The 17,969-nt window shown below is 50.1% G+C and overlaps 1 protein-coding gene across 1 annotated transcript; it reads right to left on the bottom strand.

Annotated features, from left to right (window-relative positions):
- Window positions 1–7,819: 7,819 nt before the first annotated feature.
- C11H1orf115 (chromosome 11 C1orf115 homolog) lies at window positions 7,820–16,726 on the bottom strand. Its single transcript, XM_036202506.1, has 2 exons — window positions 16,378–16,726; window positions 7,820–8,807 (listed from the first exon to the last, which is right to left on the bottom strand). Exons 1-2 carry the CDS (start codon window positions 16,681–16,683, stop codon window positions 8,688–8,690), a joined length of 426 nt encoding a protein of 141 aa, XP_036058399.1. The 5' UTR covers window positions 16,684–16,726; the 3' UTR covers window positions 7,820–8,687.
- Between the last annotated feature and the right edge of the window lie 1,243 nt (window positions 16,727–17,969).

Below are 17,969 nucleotides of genomic sequence, written 5' to 3'. Positions count from 1 at the left end.
CCCTCCCCCCTCTGCCTAGTGGGATAGGGGGCCTCTCCTGAAGACCCCTGAACCTCACAGGTGCACCTTCCTCACACTGAATGGTAACTGCCTGTAACTGTTAAACCAGACTTAAAGGACTCTGTCCCTGAGCCCCATCGATAATGCCAAGACGTGTCACCACCCCATTTGTCAGGTAGGCAAACTGATTCAAAGAAGCTGGGGTTCTTGGCCAATCTCCCACAGAGAGAAGGAGTCAGATGTCAGAGCCACTATGAAGTCCAGGACAGAGCCACCCGATGCCCTTATGAGGAAGCAGGAGACACTGTTCAGTGAGAAGGTCTTTTAAGCATTGTTCCAGAGTGCCCCCCAAAGATTCATGTGCTTGCCAGAGCAGCCCAGGCATGGATGCCCAGAGCAGGGTGCACAGGCATGTCCAACTCATCTTGAAGGCCAGCTAGCTTCAGAGTTCCCTGGGGGTGGGGGGAAGTTGAGATCCCACAGGAGAGCATAATAGCTCAGCTCTTCCTGCTCAATCCTACTTGCCTCTTCTGGGAGGTGGTTTTCTCTGTGCCCCTGGGCTGGGCAGATTTATGTCAGCTTGACACAAACTAAAGTCATTTGAGAGGAGGGAGCCTCAATTAAGAAAATGCCCCCACAGCCAGGTGGTGGTGGCCCACATCTTTAATCCCAGCACTTGGGAGGCAGAGGCCAGCCTGGTCTTCAGAATGAGTTCTAGGATAGCCAAGACTACAGAGAACCCCTGTCTTGGGGTGGTGGTAGGGGATTGGCTCCCTAAGATTGGGCTCTAGGCAAGTCTATAGGGCATTTTCTCAATTAGCTTGGAGATGACACCATTCTGGGTAGTGCCATCCCTGGGCTGGTGGTCCTGAGTTCTATAAGAAAGCAGGCTGAGCAAGCCATGATGAGCAAGCCCGTAAGCAACACCCTTCCATGGCCTCTGCATCAGTTCCTGCCTGCAGGTTCCTGTCCCGACTTCCTTTGATGATGAACTGTGATATGGAAGCATACACCAAACCCTTCCCTCCCCAACTTGCTTTTTGGTCATGGTGTTTCATTGCAACATTAGAAACCCTAAGACAGCTCCCAAGTGCCATCACCTAGTACATAAAACCCCAGAGGGTGACAACGGTGATCACATCTGATGCCAGGACACACAGCCATACCTGTTCCATCCCATTGCTGCTGCTGAACTCTAGCACTGCATTACCATGCGCTCAGTACTGATTTGTTACACCCAGCTGGCAGGGAAGATGGCTTCATAGCTAAAAGCACTTGTCATCAAGCTTGACATCCTAAGGCTGGGCTCTGGGACCCACGTAGTGGAAGGAGAGAACTGACTCCCATAAGCTGTCCTCTAACCTCCACAAGAGTACCATTGTGCACACGTGAGTGCGCAGGCACACACACACACACCAAGTAAATAAACATGAAAATGAAAAATTTTAAATAAATGCACAATCAAAGAGGCTCTAGGTGGTTAAACAAAGTGCATTCTCACATTTTTTTTGTCCTTTTCTACTGCTGAGTCTAGAGATTGTGGTCCTGCTTGTCATGAGCAGTGAAGCCCTGGATCCCTCTTGAACCCTGAGGACCTAAGAGCCTCCTCGTCTTTTGTTGTGGATAAGGCAGGTCTGGGTGTCCAGACGTAAGGTGAAGGACAAATGGGAAGAGGTTTAAGTTAAAGTCCTTCCTCATCTGGGTGCCTGGCTGGGTCAACAGACTCAAGCAAACTCTGTTGGGGGATTTGAACCTGCCTCCTGCTGCTCTGACCCCTTCCCCTACTTCTCTGACCACCCCCCCCCCCACACACACACACGCACACGCACACAGAGTCCACCTACTGCTGCTCCGGTCAGCTGTCTCATCCAGATCACGAACCTGCATCAGGCAGGCTGTTTGTCTCCTTCTCTTTCCTCCCCCAGCTCAGCTGCACCTGAGCTCTCCGCCCCATTCCTCCCCACCCACAGGAAGGGGCTAGTGGAGAGAGAACTTGGCTTGGGGCTCCTGAAGGAAAATACAGTACAGTGACTATATGTTGTATCCTATATGCTGGGTTGTTTTTGTATATGCGTGTGTGCCTCTGTGTGCGCGCCTGTATGTGCCTGTGTGTGTGTGTGCATGCGTGTGTGTGTGTGTGTGTGTGTGTGTGTGTGTGTGTGTGTGTGTGTAGAGGAGGCTATCCCATGTCCTTGTTCTACCATGCTCCATCTTATGCATTTGAGACAGGGTCTTTCCCTGAGGCTGGAGCTAGGCTGGTAGCCAACATGTTGCAACAATCCTCCTGTCTCAACCCTCCACAGTGCTGGGCTACAGGCTGAACTCAGGTCCTCATGCTTACACAGCAAACTCTTACCGGCTGAGCCTTCTCGCCAGCTCTTAGAGTTGTCAGTTGGTGTGGTTTGCAGTAGTGAGGAAGGGAACCCAGGGTCTTGAGCGGGCAAGACAATTCTACTATTGAGCTCTCCCTTCGGTGCCAGTACCAGATTCTTAATACCCTTCATATTTACTGTTCCCAATAAACCTTGCAAGTAGACACTGTTTACTCTTTGCAAAGGAGACCAAACAAACCTTGAAAGTTGAGGAAGTTGAAGGGTGCACAAGGTCACTGGCCTAGAAGATTGGAAGCCAAGTTGTCTGATGCCAGCACCGTCCAGTCACACAGGTGGCTTCCTGCAGTCCTGGGGGCTTTGGTTTGTGGCCCCTGGAATGCACAAAAGGAGCAAAATGACCAGCTTCAGTGAAGCCAACTGAACTCCACCGACTTGGGAGTCACACATCCCTTCTCTGGCCTAGATGTGTGTCTTGCTCTATGCCTTGGCTGTGGCGAATCAGCAAATAAAGACATGCAGGCTCTCAGACAACAGAATGAGAGACTAGTTAGCAAGTCAAGTCTCTCGGAGAGCCGTCCTAACTGCTTGAATAACAGTAACATGACCAGGGATTTCTGGTGGGTGTGGCTGCCTCTGGAGCTCCTCTCCAGTTGGGTGTGCCCACTCACACCTGCAATCTCAGCTCCAGGAAGAGAAGGCAAGGGCATCGCCACAACTTCGAGGCCCACATGGCCTCCACAGTGAGTTCCAGACCAGCCTGGGCTGCAGTGTGAGACCCCATCTCAGAAAAAGAAACTAACACCACAAAGAAACCTCTTCCACCAGCTCTCTGGAGGCATCTGGAGCCTCGGAAGAAATGGAGATGAGAGGCTGCCAACCCTGGGTCCTGGCTTCAGTCTCCGCAGGTGTTTGCATATTTGTCCTCCTGAAAGGGACAGCTCCCAGTGCAGAAGTGTTCAGAGGGGGCACTCAGGGGAGTGATGGATCACGGGGGCTGACACATTGGTGGGTCTGAGCACAATGGATACAGTTGATGGGATTACTGGGGGTGTTGGAGAGAAGTGTGGAGGGTCCTGGGAGTGTGTAACTTGACCCCGCCCTGTGTCTTCTCTCAGCTCTTTGGCTACCTTTGAGGTAAGTGGCTTTTTTCTTGCCATGGCCTTCCATGTTTCTGTCTTGCCACAGACCTAAAACTCCCAGAGCCATGTCTTTACTCCTGTACCTTGTTTTCTTGGATACTTTGCTACAACAACAACAAACAGAAACTGAGCAAGACACCTGGATGCAGCACCGGAGCTGCCCTCCAAATCGTCTTTGAGTTTCTCTTTTCATTGCAAACCCATATGTGGTTATTGAGGTGAAACAGAGAGCCAAGGGAATGATTAAACACCCACAGGGTCGCAGCACCTCATTCCTGAACTTGGGGTTGTACAGGAAGCTTAGCTCTCTCCTCTGATCCCTGTACCCAGATCTGTGTGACCAACACAGCAGATGGTAGATAGGGCTCATGGGCTCCATGAATGGCTTGCAGATCCAGTTAAATGAACATACTGGAAGCCACCTTCAAGCCTGATTTTGTCTAAAAGAATAAGAATTGTGGAGAAAGTTACTAATCAACTTATATACCACTTTCACCTCACCATAAGCAGTTAAAGATAAATTTGTAAACATGTTTCTTAATAGATAATTTCCTGCTTAAAATAAATAGTAAATGAGGTAATCTCACCACTGTTTTTTTTTTTTTCATTTTTTAAATTAAGTTTGACAGTTTCATATATGAATGTAGTGGTTTCTTTCTTCTTTTTCAGGCAAGGTCTTTCTGTGTGGCCCTGGTTCTCTCTCTATAGACCAAGCTGGCTTCGAACTTACAGAGATCCTCTTGTCTCTGTCTCCCAAGTGCTGGGATGAAAGACATGCTCTACCAAGCCAGGCTCCCTGATTTCTATCACTCTGGCCTTTATTAATTTCCCTCCCACCCATTACCTCCCCACATCCTCTGACCACATTTTGCCTTTGCAACAACTCTGAACGTCCCTTGGAGCAAGCCAAAACCAAAAATAAGTTGTTTATCTCAATGAGGAGTAAAGAGGGTAAGTCCCAGGTGGACACTATTCACCCTGGCTTTGAAGAGCCAGTAGAAGTGCTTCGATTTCTGCCCAGTCCGTTGGCTCCGCTGCTTATTTAATTAATAATCTACTTATCTCTTTATTGCAGTTCTGGGGACAGAACCTGAGGCCTTGCACAGGCTAGGCAAGCATTCCACTGCTGATCAACACCCCAGTCCTGGCTCGGACTCCTGTCTGCTTTCAACGAGATGCATCTATTTTGGGCCTTGTCACCATGGGCAGAAGAGGAAATCACCTGAGAAAAACCTTTTGAAAAAGCCAAGTCAGTCCTCAAGGTGCTGGAGATGGAGGTCAGAGCTAGAAGCCCCCAGGGGCACAGGTTTGGCACAGGCGCTCCCAACAGGCCTTTGTTCCCTTGCCCTGTGCCCCGCGCCCTGCACAGCTGGTGTTCCTGCCAGGTTTGGCACTGGGCCCCGTGGGAGAGCTTAAGATCTGCTTTCCCTTTGGTTGTGATGAGCAGGAGTGATTTGGCTCCAAAACAACTTGGCCTCCAAATTTAAAAACAAAACCCAGTATTTACTTCTCCACAGTTTTCTAAAAATGATTAAGGGAGCTCGTGACTTCTTTCTTTCTCAATAGGCTTTGGGGCCCCTGAAATACAGCCTTTGCAGAGATATGGAGGGTGTCCTGCCTACCCCCAACGCCTTGGATCTAACCTGTATCTACACTTTCTCCCAAACTAAGTTTACCAGGACGCTCCAGACACGGTGAGCCCTCTTCATTTCTCTGCTCTTCTGCAGAGACAGAACCAGGAATAGTAATGAGAACACCAACTCTGAACTGAGACTGCCTAATGCAGCAGTTCTCAACCTGTGGGTCATGACCCCTCCAGGGGGGAGTCACCTAAGACCACTGGAGAACACAGATATTTACATTATGATTCATGACAGTAGTGGAATTACAGTTACGGAGTAGCAGCAAAATAACTTTATGGTTGGGGAGTCAGCACAACATGAGGAACTGTAGTAAAGGGTCGCAGCATTAGGAAGGTTGGAAACCACTGCTCTATTAAAACATGGTTCCATGGCCAGTGATCCCTGAAAGCCACCAAGGTCTGAATTCAAGTCCTGCTTCTTGGTCACAGATGTCATTTGGTAAATTTCTGACCAGACACAGGCACTGGGCAGAGAAACAGCTGGGGTTGGAGGTGAAGATGGGATGGCGTTCCAAGGTGGTGAAAGACCCACTCCGTCACCTCCCCTCTTCAGTGCTGAGATAATGTACGCTGCCATGTCCAGCTCCAATGGTAGGTAGTGTTTCCACTCTCCTGCATGAGTTGAGAGTCATGATCTAACCCCACCCAACCCTCTACCCGCCGCCTGCCCGCTGGAGATGGAACCTAGGGTTCCCGTGGTGAGAAAGAACTCTGCTATAGAGGCCTATGTCATTCTCATTAACAGGTAGGGACTTATTACCATGAACCTGCCTCACCGGGTAATCTGATGGCTGCCCAGGACCACTTGCCTACTTGCCTATTATTTGCTCGGCCTCTACCATTGCTTCTGTGAGAATTCAGTGAGCAGGCATTCATGCCAACAAGCCAGTGTGGACACTCAGGCCTGCTCTGCTGGCCCAGCCCCCTCCCTGGAGCCCCATTAGCAGAGGCATTTCCCAACCAAGGCAGAGATCAGAAGCATCTTGCTTGTGGAGAATGCAGCCTCCTGGCTTCTCACTTCAGTCAAAGGTTCTGGAAATTTTTCATTTGTAACAGATGGTGGGGCTGTGCCTTCCCCACCCTAGAGCCTGTCCTGAGGGATTCCAGAAAATGAAGCCTTTATCACTGCTGGTGTGGAGGGGCCCTGGCGTCATCACCCACCATCCCACATTCCCAGGTCCTGCTGGGCCCCAGCCACCTTCCTCGGGGGAGAGATAGCCCATGACACATAGGAAAACCAAGGCAAGCTGGGACTTTTATTTACACAAGGCAAGAGAGGGATACAGGGAAAAAAAAAAAAGGTTAGAAGCCAGTAATGGGAAAGCCAAGCTCTTCAATTCAGTTGCAGTAGGGTGTGGGCCCTGCTGCTGAACACAAGAGAATACAGAGAAAAGCAACAGAGCAGTAGTCTGCAACATGAACCAAGAGTCCCACACAGGGGATGTGATCACAGTCTGTTCAGGGGCTGAAGTCACCTTCCAGCGAGCCCGGTCGAGTCTCAGGACAGTCCCTGCAAACTTTTGACTTTGGACATTTCTGAGTTAATTCTTAGCCGAATTTGGAGGCTCAGGGCCAGATATGCTTAGCTTTGCTGGTTTGGGGAGGTGGAGAGGAAGAGACTCCCAGGGAAGGAAGTGCCCTTGACTGTTCATCCCTTCCTAGGTCACACATCTCCCTACCTAGCAGGATGTCATGGGCTTCCTGGGGCTCGGTGGCATCAGGAGGTGGCCAGGGAGGCATCTTGCAAGCTTCACATTCCTGATTCTTTCCAGCCAACTGCATGTGGCTTTTTTTCTCCTATTTACCTTTCCATTTTCCATCCTAGGACTTACCAGCAAGCATCATCCCATCACATTGTGAACCTGTATATAACCAGCTTGTGCTACTAGGGATAAAGCAAGACCACTTATTTCCCAGCTCCAGGGACTAGGGAACTTCAACAGGAGCTTCCAGAGGGGAGGCTGGGTCTCAGTGGGCAACTGCTACTGTCTCCTCTACCTGCTCCTCTTCTGTCCATCTGTCTGTCTCCCCCCACCCCCGCCCCTATCAGTGCCTGATGAGTGGGCCCCACGGGTGAGGTATGAGCATCTTGGCTTTTTTGTGTGTGCTCCAGGAAGCCTTCCAGGCCAACAAACTGATACTGATCCTGCAGAGTGGTCCCAAGAACCTCTCTGGATCTTGGATACTCTAGAAGCAAAGTTGGGATCCTCGCCTGCTGTGGGGTGGGCCAAGGGTTACGGTGAGAGGAACCTCTGTGAATGACTCTAAGAACAGTTGTGAAACACACCAGTACAGTTTCCCAAACATCCTAGCCTTTCAAGGGCTTCTTCCCTTACTCTGTGAGCACTCAGTGGTAGTCTACGAACCATCCTTGGTGAGCGTCAAGCCTGGGACTCGTGCCTCATCTTTGAATCCAAGTGAGATGCTGGCCTAAGAAGCTCAACCACCATGGTGGCTCGTCCTCCAGCTTCCTCTGGCCTTACATGCAACCAGCCCAGCCCTCCCAAGGAGATCCCCATCACAAGCATGCATCCCTGGGTCCCCAGCTGTCATTGCTTGTCCAATGTTGTTCTTGGTTCCTTTTCTTCTTCCTGCCTCTTTTACTTGCTGGTTGTTCCTCTAAATATACAAATACACCTGTCAACACTTCTCTCTCTCTCTCCCCCTCTCCTCCCTCTTTTCTCTGTCCCCCTTCTCCTCTCTCTCTCTCTCTCTCTCTCTCTCTCTCTCTCTCTCCCTTTCTCTTTCTCCTCAATCAAATGGGGGAGTTAGGCACCAGTCAGCAGTGGAGCGGTATGGACAACCACATCTGCAGGAGCCCCGCCTACTCCAAACACAATCCCTGGACCAGGTTCAGACTCTAAGCACCTGCTGCAGCCTCCGAGCTTGCATCTGAACATGCCCTCACTCCCTCATTGCCGGCTGCATAGTTATAAAATACTTAGGAAAATGACACCCTCTGATCTACTTTCAACAGTCCGCACACAGCTGTGAACACGGGTTTCAAAGCATCGTGGTCTTCAAAGACGGTTTCCTTCCTTCTTTCTTCCCAAACCTGTAATTAAACTCCCAATGACAGCTCAGTAAACCAAAGCGAGGATGAGAGAGCGAGAGAGAGACGTCAGAAACAAACAGCTCCCTCCCTGTTCTCAATGAGAGGATCATGGAAGGCCAAGGCCAGTGTCCATCAGCCCCCTCGCTCGACCTTTCCAGAACCTAGCAACTACCCCATTAGAGCTCTGCATCCTCCTCCCTCAAAACTCACCCACTGCCCGCATGGCTCAGACCCCGGACCTGCCATGAGTCTGCCTCCCTGTGCCCTAGGAAGGCTAGCCTAACCCTAACCCCAACTTGATCTTGACCTAATTCTCCGCAGGGCTGATCCGTGCACGGCTAAGAGAATCGAGTGGCTCAGCGGATGAGCAGGGATGGCTCCCGCCTAACACTCAACCAGTTCAACAATGGAGCCTGAAGCAGGGTTTCTCTTCAGAGTTCCAAGTCTGAAGTGCTGGTGGAGTCACACTGTCTCTTGGGGCAGAAGCGTTCTGGTGATGCCTGCCCCTGCAGCTCCGGTTAGCGCACGAAGGATACCACGCTGGTGGCCACTCCAAATGGGGCGGAGTAGGCGGCAGCAAATCCCTGCAGACCAATGACGATGTACCGGCATCCTTTGCTGATGGCCTTCCCGAAATTCTATTTTTAAGGAAGAGAAAAGCAAAGGTTAGGTGAGACAACCTGTTGATTCTTCCACGAGTCACCAAGACATGCACAGAGAATCGTTCGCTTTCATGCATTCAGGGCAATCTATGGAGGCCCTGTGTCTTCACATCTGCAGCGCCCTGGGTCCCCATCCCTGCTCACAACAGACATTCTCCTTGCAAAGTGCGCGCAAGCACAGCACATTTCCAGATAACTCGCAAGCCTTCTTAGAAACAGCATGGAGGCGGCCAGCTCTAGAACTAACAACGCCTTTGTTGTTTTAAACTGAGACTCACCCCACTTCCCCAGTTGAAAGTGTCGGTGCCGTCATAGGCGGAGTTAAGTTTTCCTTCAGGCAACTTGTTGGACGGCTTAGCTGGTCCTTCCTATGCACCTTGTGCCTACTCTGGTCTGACCCAAATGTTTGTAACCCGGAAGTTTTCACCACTCTCCAAGGGCGGCATGTGCACAAGCCTTTTATGTTTCCAGAACAGTCTTACATTTGCTGAGGGTAAGGACGAGGCAATGCTTTTTGGATGCTGCCTTCCTCCTCCTCCTCCTCCTCCTCGGTGAGTGTGGGTGCTGGAACAGGGGGCATCAAATGCCAGGGGCTCAGATGGAGCTACATCCAAACTTTGAGCCCACTAATGGCTAACATCTACTGCATCGTGCCCCGGAATTCCTCTTCTCATCTCCACATTCTTTTGTCATTCTTGACACCCACATAACCGACCAGAACCTTCTCTTGCACCTCTTGGCTTTCAGCCCTGTGATTTTTTCGGACTATAAAATACACAGCCCGGTTCCACTGAAGATCCTGGATCCCAATCACAAGGCTCACCGTGACACCCAATGCTGCCTGGTGAAGTCACCCCACCTGCCCAGGTGGGTTGACCTCTCTCTCTCTTTCAGATACGGCTCAACCTTTTCCTCTCCGGACCCCAGCCATCTCTACACACTAGCGCAGCCCATGTCCTCATTGCTTAGGAAACCTGTTCATCTTCCCCTATCGGCCCTAAGCCCAGTGCTCTGACTCCTGGTTTCTCCCACCCTGCCAGTGTAACCACGGGGAACTGGCCCTTTTTCTCACATCTTCCCCACACTGTTCTTGGTTCTTTCCCATCATCCCTTGGTTTCTCTTTTCTAGTAGCATCCTTATCTTCCTGTCAGCCCGTTCTTAGCTTATACTATGCAAAGTCACTTTGGCCCTGCCCCGTGTCTCTGCTCCACGTGAAAAAGCCTCCAGACACGGACTCCACTCCACACTTCTTCCCTGTCATACTGGCTGCTGCCCGCAACCATTCAGGGACTGCCTGGTCAAGGATGCCACACATGGATGTTGTGCGGTCCTTGGAGGGTTCTGCGTTTCCCTCCCTGAGCTTTGCGATCACCTAACTGCATCTTCTCCTGGATCTCTCCTACTCCACAGGGCACTCCTCCTATCTTCTTGCAGAGTTTGAACCACTGAGGTTCCTCAATGCTGGGTCTTCCTCCATGCTCTGCCTAGAACCTCGGACTTTGAATTCTTCTTCTTCTTCTTCTTCTTCTTCTTCTTCTTCTTCTTCTTCTTCTTCTTCTTCTTCTTCTTCTTCTCCTCCTCCTCCTCCTCCTCCTCCTCCTCCTCCTCCTCCTCCTCCTCCTTCTTCTTCTTTTGGTTTTTTGAGACAGGGTTTCTCTGTAGCTTTGGAGCCTGTCCTGGACTAGCTCTGTAGACCAGGCTGGCCTTGAGATCCACAGATCCGCCTGGCTCTGCCTCCCAAGTGCTGGGATTACAGGCATGCGCCACCACTGCCCGGCTTGAATGCTTCTTAAATGCTGGTAACTCCAGCTCAGATTCATGCTTTTAACTCGCTGCTTGGGGCATTCACCTTCTGATATCCCATAATTCTTCTGGCATTGTCTCTCGTTGCACGAAGCAAGTTGGCTTCATGGGTGACTGGTATGTCCTTGATGGACTTCACTGAAGGGATCAGCAAGAAGAAATCACAGGGAAGTCACATGCCTTTGATACCACATAGCTGGTAAGGGGCAGAGCTGAAGCTTCCCCAGAGAAATCTCACTGCAGAGCCAAAAGCCTTCATCCCATGTTACACCTCTCTTTAATGAAGGTGGTCTGTAATTGTCCTTGTGCTCATGGCCAGGAATTCCAATCCCATCCTTTTAACATTGCTTGGCCTCAGTTTCCTCATCTGTATAATGGGAATATGTGTGGCCTTTTGTGTGTGTGTTGGGGGGGGGTAAAGAGGACTGAGGACAGCAAAATTCTCTCTCTCTCTCTCTCTCTCTCTCTCTGTCTCTCTCTCTGTCTCTCTCTCATTTTGAGAAAGGATCTCACTCAGTAGATGAGCTGACATGGAACATACCATGGAACCCAGCTATTGACTTCCACACCAGTGCTATTTGAAGGAAAGGACTTGGAGTAAAACAAATCCTCTCACAGGGATGCTGAAGATGGGAAAGTGTGGGAGACGAGGGTGCCAGGCTAGCCCTCAGATTCACACCTTACTTCTCAGAACTCATGACTCTATTAGCTGAAATGGCAAGAGGGACTTTGCCAGTATGAGTCAGCTAAGACATCTCCAGGTGGGAGGTTCCCTGGGGCCTCCTGCACACCAGGCAAAGAGTGGCTCTACTCCATTTGAGTATCCTAATGCAGAGGTTTGCAGGGGTCAGGCAGAAGATGGAGGGGGAGGGGCGAGAAGGAAGATGTGGGGTAGAGCATATTACTGGCTTTGAAAGGGAGGAAGATGGCTTCTGGAAGCTGCAAAGAGCGGGAAGGAGCAGCTCTGATGATTTTAGCTCTGAGTTCCAGAGCTGTAGAGAACATTGGAGCCAACCCCCAGTGGGGGCTAGGGACCCCATGTCCCTCTGATTTAGAAGAGGAAATCATCTCTCCACAGACGTCACTGTCTGATCCCAAAGGTCAAGTCCTCTGTTGAGCTGCCCTCAGCCTAGCGCCAACCTGAGATGGGCGGTCAGCTACAAAATCCAAAAGAGGAGAATCCACTCCTCAAAGGGTAGCAGCATATAGCTCTAGCTCCAGAACCTCAGTCAGGCACCCTGACATCTAGAACTTCCACATGGATTCGTTTATTGACTCTCGATATGCCCTGGTATGTGTGTTAGTAGGGTGGTGTGTGTGTGTGTGTGTGTGTGTGTGTGTGTGTGTGTGTGTGAGAGAGAGAGAGAGAGAGAGAGAGAGAGATCAATACTCCGTGTCTTCCTAAATTGCTCTCCACCTTGTTTATTTATTTAGAGACAAGCTCTCTCACTGAACCTGAGTTCATGGATTCGTCTACCTTGGCTCGTCTGTCTTCACCTTCCCAGAGCTGTGTTTATAAGTTTGTGCCACTGTGCCAAGCTTTTTACTCAGTTCTCATGCTTAAATGGCATGCACTTCCCCCTACCCCCCACCAACCCAGCCCTCATATTATCAAACAGCACAGAGGAAGAAACAGGCTGTGAGAGGAAGCCAAGCCCAAGGTCATACAGCCATTGGATAGTCATGCAGCTCTCACATCTGGTAGACTGCTCTTGACCCCTACTTTAAACATGAGAACTTGTCTTCTACTCTCCCCCCACCCCAAGCTGAAGACCAAACCCAGGGCCTTGCGCTTGCTAGACAAGCGCTCTACCACTGAGCTAAATCCCCAACTCCCTTCCTTTCTTTGTGTAGTCAAAGCTAGGGCTTGGCATACGCTAAGCAAGTGGTCTACCAGTGAGATCCATCACCAAGTCTCACTTTTTTTTTTTTTTTTTTTGAGATAGGGTCCCATTTACTGTGTAGACCAAGTTGGCCCTGAGCTCCTGATCCTACCTCAGTTTCCAGAATGCTGGGCTTACAAGCCTGCGACACCATACCTGCCTACCCCCACACTCTCTATTTTACCCCCCCAACCCTCTCCTAGCTTCTTGATTAACATAACTTAGTTCTTTTTCTCACTGCACTTCTCTCCATGCCTCTCAAGGGTGCCTGCAAGGGCAGCCTATGATTATTTTCAGCTAAGTCTGAGTGAGGCATGTTCCATCCATCTCGCCCACAGATCTGCAGAGGAAGGGGCCAGGCAAGGCTCCCTCCCAGCTCTTCAGCTCTCTGACTCTGCAGCTTCATTCTCTTCCATGCCAGCTTCCCAGTTTGCTGAGGGGACTGAGACACGGAACATAGAGAAGGTAGCAGACATCCAGCCTCCTGGCGGAACACCGCCAACTCAGGTTCCTTCCTTAGCCCAGTGCCCAGCAGATAGCATTTTAACAGTAATCTGTGCACCAGAGGAATGCAATTATTTCTTTTAAATCAGCTGGGAACATTGATCTCTACAAGAGGCCCAGGCACAAAGGCTTCCAGAAGGCTGGACCAGCACGGTGTGAGGGTGGGCTCCTGGGGAGGACCACGATGCTGGTGGGGGTGGGTGGGGCAGCGGGGGAGTGAGCCTGCTCTTTCATGTTGCACAAAGGCCAACAACTTTCCTTAAATAGAAGCAGGAAGGGGCTTGGATGAAGGATCTGAGACGTTAACAGGAATGGGAACGCAAAGAAAACACAGTCCGTAATAACCAATGATTGGAGCTATTCATTTCTAACAGAAAGCCTTGCCTGGCAACTGAGGCAAGTACAGATCCACCCCACCCCCATCTTCTTCTGCAGGACCGTGGCTGTTCTATGGCTTTGCCGAAAAGGGAGGGGGGTCTTTTTCCTTCCTGTGGGAACCTGGTACACTCTCAGCTGGTCTGAGGAGGGGGAAGCCGGGATGACTCTTATGACCCCTCATGTGGGGCTAAAATCTCATCTGGACTTCTTGGGACTACTGAGCTACTGTGTAACATTCCAGAGCTTTCCCACATCTCTCTTCTCTCCATTTTGGTAAAAAAAAAAAAAAAAAAAACTAAAAACAAAAACAAAAACAAACAAACAAAAACAACAACAACAAAAAAAACAACCTTTTCATGTCAAAATCTCTCTCTCTCTCTCACTCGTCTCTCTCTCTCTCTCTCTCTCTCTCTCTCTCTCTCTCTCTCTCTCACACACACACACACACACACACACACACACAGCCGGACAACTGGCTCAGCAGTTAAGAGCACTGGCTGCTCTTCTAGAGGACCTGGGTTCAGTTTCCAGCTCCCACATGGTGGCTCACAACCGTCTGTGACTCCAGTTCCAGGGGAATCAAGGTCCTCTTCTGGCCTCTGTGGTCATCAAGCAAGTGGCACAGACATACATGTAGGCAAAAAAACCCTCCCATTCATATAAAATAAAAGATTTTATAAAGTAAAAAAGTTAGTGGCATTGAATGCCTGTATAATGTGTAACTACCAGTTCTGTCCACTTCCAAAACACTCTCATCCCAGAAGGAAAGCACACATAAAGTGGGTATCTCTATGCCTCTGTCCAGTCCCTAAAACTACCATCACCGTTCTGTCTGGACTTACCATTTCACATAAAGGAAATCGTGGCTTCTTTTACTTAACATCATGTTGAGCTGCATGGCAGCTAATATTAGTTCTTCTTATGGTTATTAAATAATAATCCATAGTGTGTCTAGCCCACACTTTGTTCATCTACTCATATATATTTGGATTTTTTTTTTTTACTTTTTGTCCGTTGGTAAATGAGACTTCTGTGAACAAGTATGTAAAACAATTTGCTTCACAAACATTTATGAAGGCAAAACACCCATACACATGAAAAATTAAAATAAAAAATACTTGCTTGAGTAGCTCTTTTCTATTTTTTTTTTTTAAAAGCTCAAATGTCATGTAGCCCAGGAACTCTCTAGGGTAACCAACAATTACTCTGGACTATTTTTCCAAAAATTTTTAATTACATGTATTTAGTATATGTAGTATGTATGCACACATGTGCACGTGTGCCACAGTGTATACATGGTCAGGTGACAGCTGTGGGTGTCAGTTTTCTAAGGTTCTGGGGATTGAACTCGGATTGTTAGGTTTGGCAGTGAGCACTCATGCCCACAAAGCCAGATCCTGATCTCCTTGCCTTCACTTCCTGAGAGCTGGGATTACAGATGTGGACTACTATGCCGAGTTAAAATAGCACCAGGGATCCAACCAGGACTTCGTGAATGCTAGGCCAGTACTCAACTACCTGAGCTCCACACACCCCCAGCCCAGCCTTCAGTTCTTTCCTCAGAGCTCTTGGAGTGCAACCCTGAGATCACAGAGTCGTTCTGTGTTCAGCTTGCTGAGGTTCTTCCAAGTTGCTTTCCATCACAGTTACACCATTTTACACATCCCAACACCAGTGTACTAGGCTCAAAATTTCTCCACATCCTCACAAACATTATTACTTTATGTCTGAACTTTGTCTTTTTTTTTTTTTTTTTTTTTTTTAGTGTGGTCTGGTACCTCAGTATTAGCCATGGTGAGCACTTTGTTGATAGGATCTCGTCATATAGCCCAGGCTGGTCTTGAACTTTCAATCAATCATCCGGCCCCGCCCTCCAGAGTACCTGGGATTACAGGTGTGGGATTCCTTGTCTTGCCTTCATGAGCTGAAACCTTATCTTTTCTTCTGCCTGGCGTCCTTGTCGGGGGCAATTTGAAAGCGTCCCTGATTTTACTAGCCTCACTGAGATGAGTAATCGCTAGGTTCTCTCCTATGCAGTGAGGGAGCCCGTGCCCCAGTCTGCCACATCTCCCTGGTAGGCCTTGGACTTTCCCTGCCCGCTGTTAGTGTATGCACAATGCCTGGCACAGAATGGTCACCCCAAAACCTCTCCAAATGCCAGCGTACAACTGAGGAACCCGCGTCATTAATTCACTTTCAGACCATTGCCTGCTTGTGACCGAGCACTGCCATATTTTTCAGGAGAATGATAAATCTCCTGATAAGGGACTGAATGCCTTGTATAATAAAGGTCACCCACTGCAGGCCACTGACAGTAAAATCAGGAGAGGCCAGAGGACTTCGGCCGGAACACAATCAATGAGTTTTGTGATTTCCCTCACCCCCTCACCCCCTAGACCCCCACACAAACACCCTCCCGTAGCCTCGTCCAGGCCAAGAGAGCAATTCTACTTTCAGGCAGGAGCACCTGGGAATCAGAACCATTGACCCTGGAAATGAAACTCATTCCGTTCCTCATTCATCCTTCCTCTCGCTTTCCCACCCCCTCCCACCAAAGCAAAAGGCTGGCAGAACATCTCAAGTTCAAAGTGCAGAGATCACTGTTGGAGAGAGGGAGATTCCACAGGTGCTAGGTGTGTACTGGCTGAGTCAGGACGCCCCGCGGATAACTTCGGCGTCTACGACAGAATCACCTAACGTTCTCAGGTGGCGGGGTGGCCAGGGGAGTGGGGGGTGGGGGATTGCACCTGGGCTACCACTTCCCAACTGGGTCACGATCTCCAGATCACTTAACCTCACCACGGCTTCAACATTCCCTTCCCACCAACGACAACCGGGCGCAGGGTCCTGCCCGCCTAAGCCTGCGCGCTCAGCGCCACCCTCCAAGTGACTGTCCTAGTGGCGACTCGGGCACAACTCCACCCAGCGCAACTCCCCGTTCTGTCTGGATGAGGGCGGCCGGGCCCTGGGGACCTACCTTGCCGTACTTCTTCAGTTTTCGCCGGTACCTCTTCTTGGGCTTGTCGCCTGGCGCGGCCTCCTCCAGGGGCTCGTAGCGCTCGGGCAGCGCCGCGAGGTGCACTCTGCGCGCGCCTGGGGTCCCCGCGCGCCGTCCGCTCTCCTCGCGCGCACCGTCCTGGCTCGCGGGGTCCTCGTCCTCACCCTCCAGGTGCTCCACGATGGCATCGGTCTCCTCGTCACTGGCGCTGCGCGATCGCCCCAGGGGCCCTCGGCGCACGAAGGTGCTCGCCGCTTTGCTTCGGAGCCGGGCGCCCACCGTCATGATGCTGCGGAGCTGTGGAGAAGGTCCCGGGCTAAGAAGCCAACCTTTGCTCGGTGCCCCGCCCCGCCCCGCTCCTGCCCCGGCGGACCGCCCCGGCTGGGTGCTCGAGGGGGACCTGAGGTCGTAGCGCACTCTCGCGGTGGGGCCCAGGATTGCGGCCGCTGAGACCCGAGCGAGTTTAGCCAGACGTGGCGTAATGCAGGAGCTGGGGCAGGCAAGTTCCACAGTACTGAAAACAGACTCCAGTTTCCTGGCATTCAAAATTGATCGCCTTTAATTCCAGCACTTGAGAGGCAGAGGCAGGAGGATCTCTGAGTTGGAGGCCAACTTGATCTACAAAGTGGGTTCCAGGATAGCCAGGGCTTAAAAAAAAAAGAAGGCAGAGATGGTATTGATTGTGAAGATTACCGAGTGCTGGTAGGATTGCTGAAATGCTCATGAAAATGTAATATTCAGGGCTGAGGATGTGTAGTTCAGTTGGGAAAATCCTTGCTTAGCATGCACAAAGTCCCGGATTCCATCCCCAGCGCCACATGAGTCCCAGCATGGTGGCACATACTTGTAATCTCAGAATGTAGGAAGTGGAGGCAGGAAGATCAGGGGTTCAAAGTCATCTTTGGCTGCACAGTGAGTTTGAGTTCAGCGTGGGCTACATGATGTCGTGTTTCAAACATATATAAGAAATGCAGTTTTAAAAAAAATATTAAAACACTGAGTTTATTTCACACATATATCTTTGTCTCCCCAGTTTTCATGTCTGACCACCAGTATTACTGTCTTATCATAACATTCCACGCATACTTACATCTAAGTGAAGGGTGGAGGTCCACCGAAGAAAACTGAACAGCATTCAGACAGCGCATTCTTGGCGATGGAATCTGGACATCGTCAAACACTGCAGGGGAGTTCTCACTCTCCGTTATAGGAAGGGCAGCTAGATATGAGCTGTTGCAGGAATAAAGCAAGACTGTTGTTTGCCAACTCAAATCTTCTCACAAAAAAAAATTGCTTCCTTAACATTTTAGAGACATGACAATGTTCTGCTTTGCTTTTTTTTTTTTTTTTTTTTTTTTCCCAAGAAGATTTCTCTGTGTAATAGCCCTGGCTGTCCTGGAATTTGCTTTGTAGATCGGTCTGGTCTGGAACTCAGAAATTTGCCTGTCTCTGCCTCCTGAGTGCTGGGATTAAAGGCCTGGGCCATCATGACCGCCTGGGGGAAGTTTTTTGGGGAAAGAAATATATATATTCCAGGTGTGGTGGCACATGCCTTTAATCCCAGTACTGGG

Source organism: Onychomys torridus, chromosome 11 (genome assembly GCF_903995425.1).
Source record: "Onychomys torridus chromosome 11, mOncTor1.1, whole genome shotgun sequence".
NCBI classification, from domain to species: domain Eukaryota; kingdom Metazoa; phylum Chordata; class Mammalia; order Rodentia; family Cricetidae; genus Onychomys; species Onychomys torridus.
This window is presented reverse-complemented; position numbering and strand designations above follow the sequence as displayed.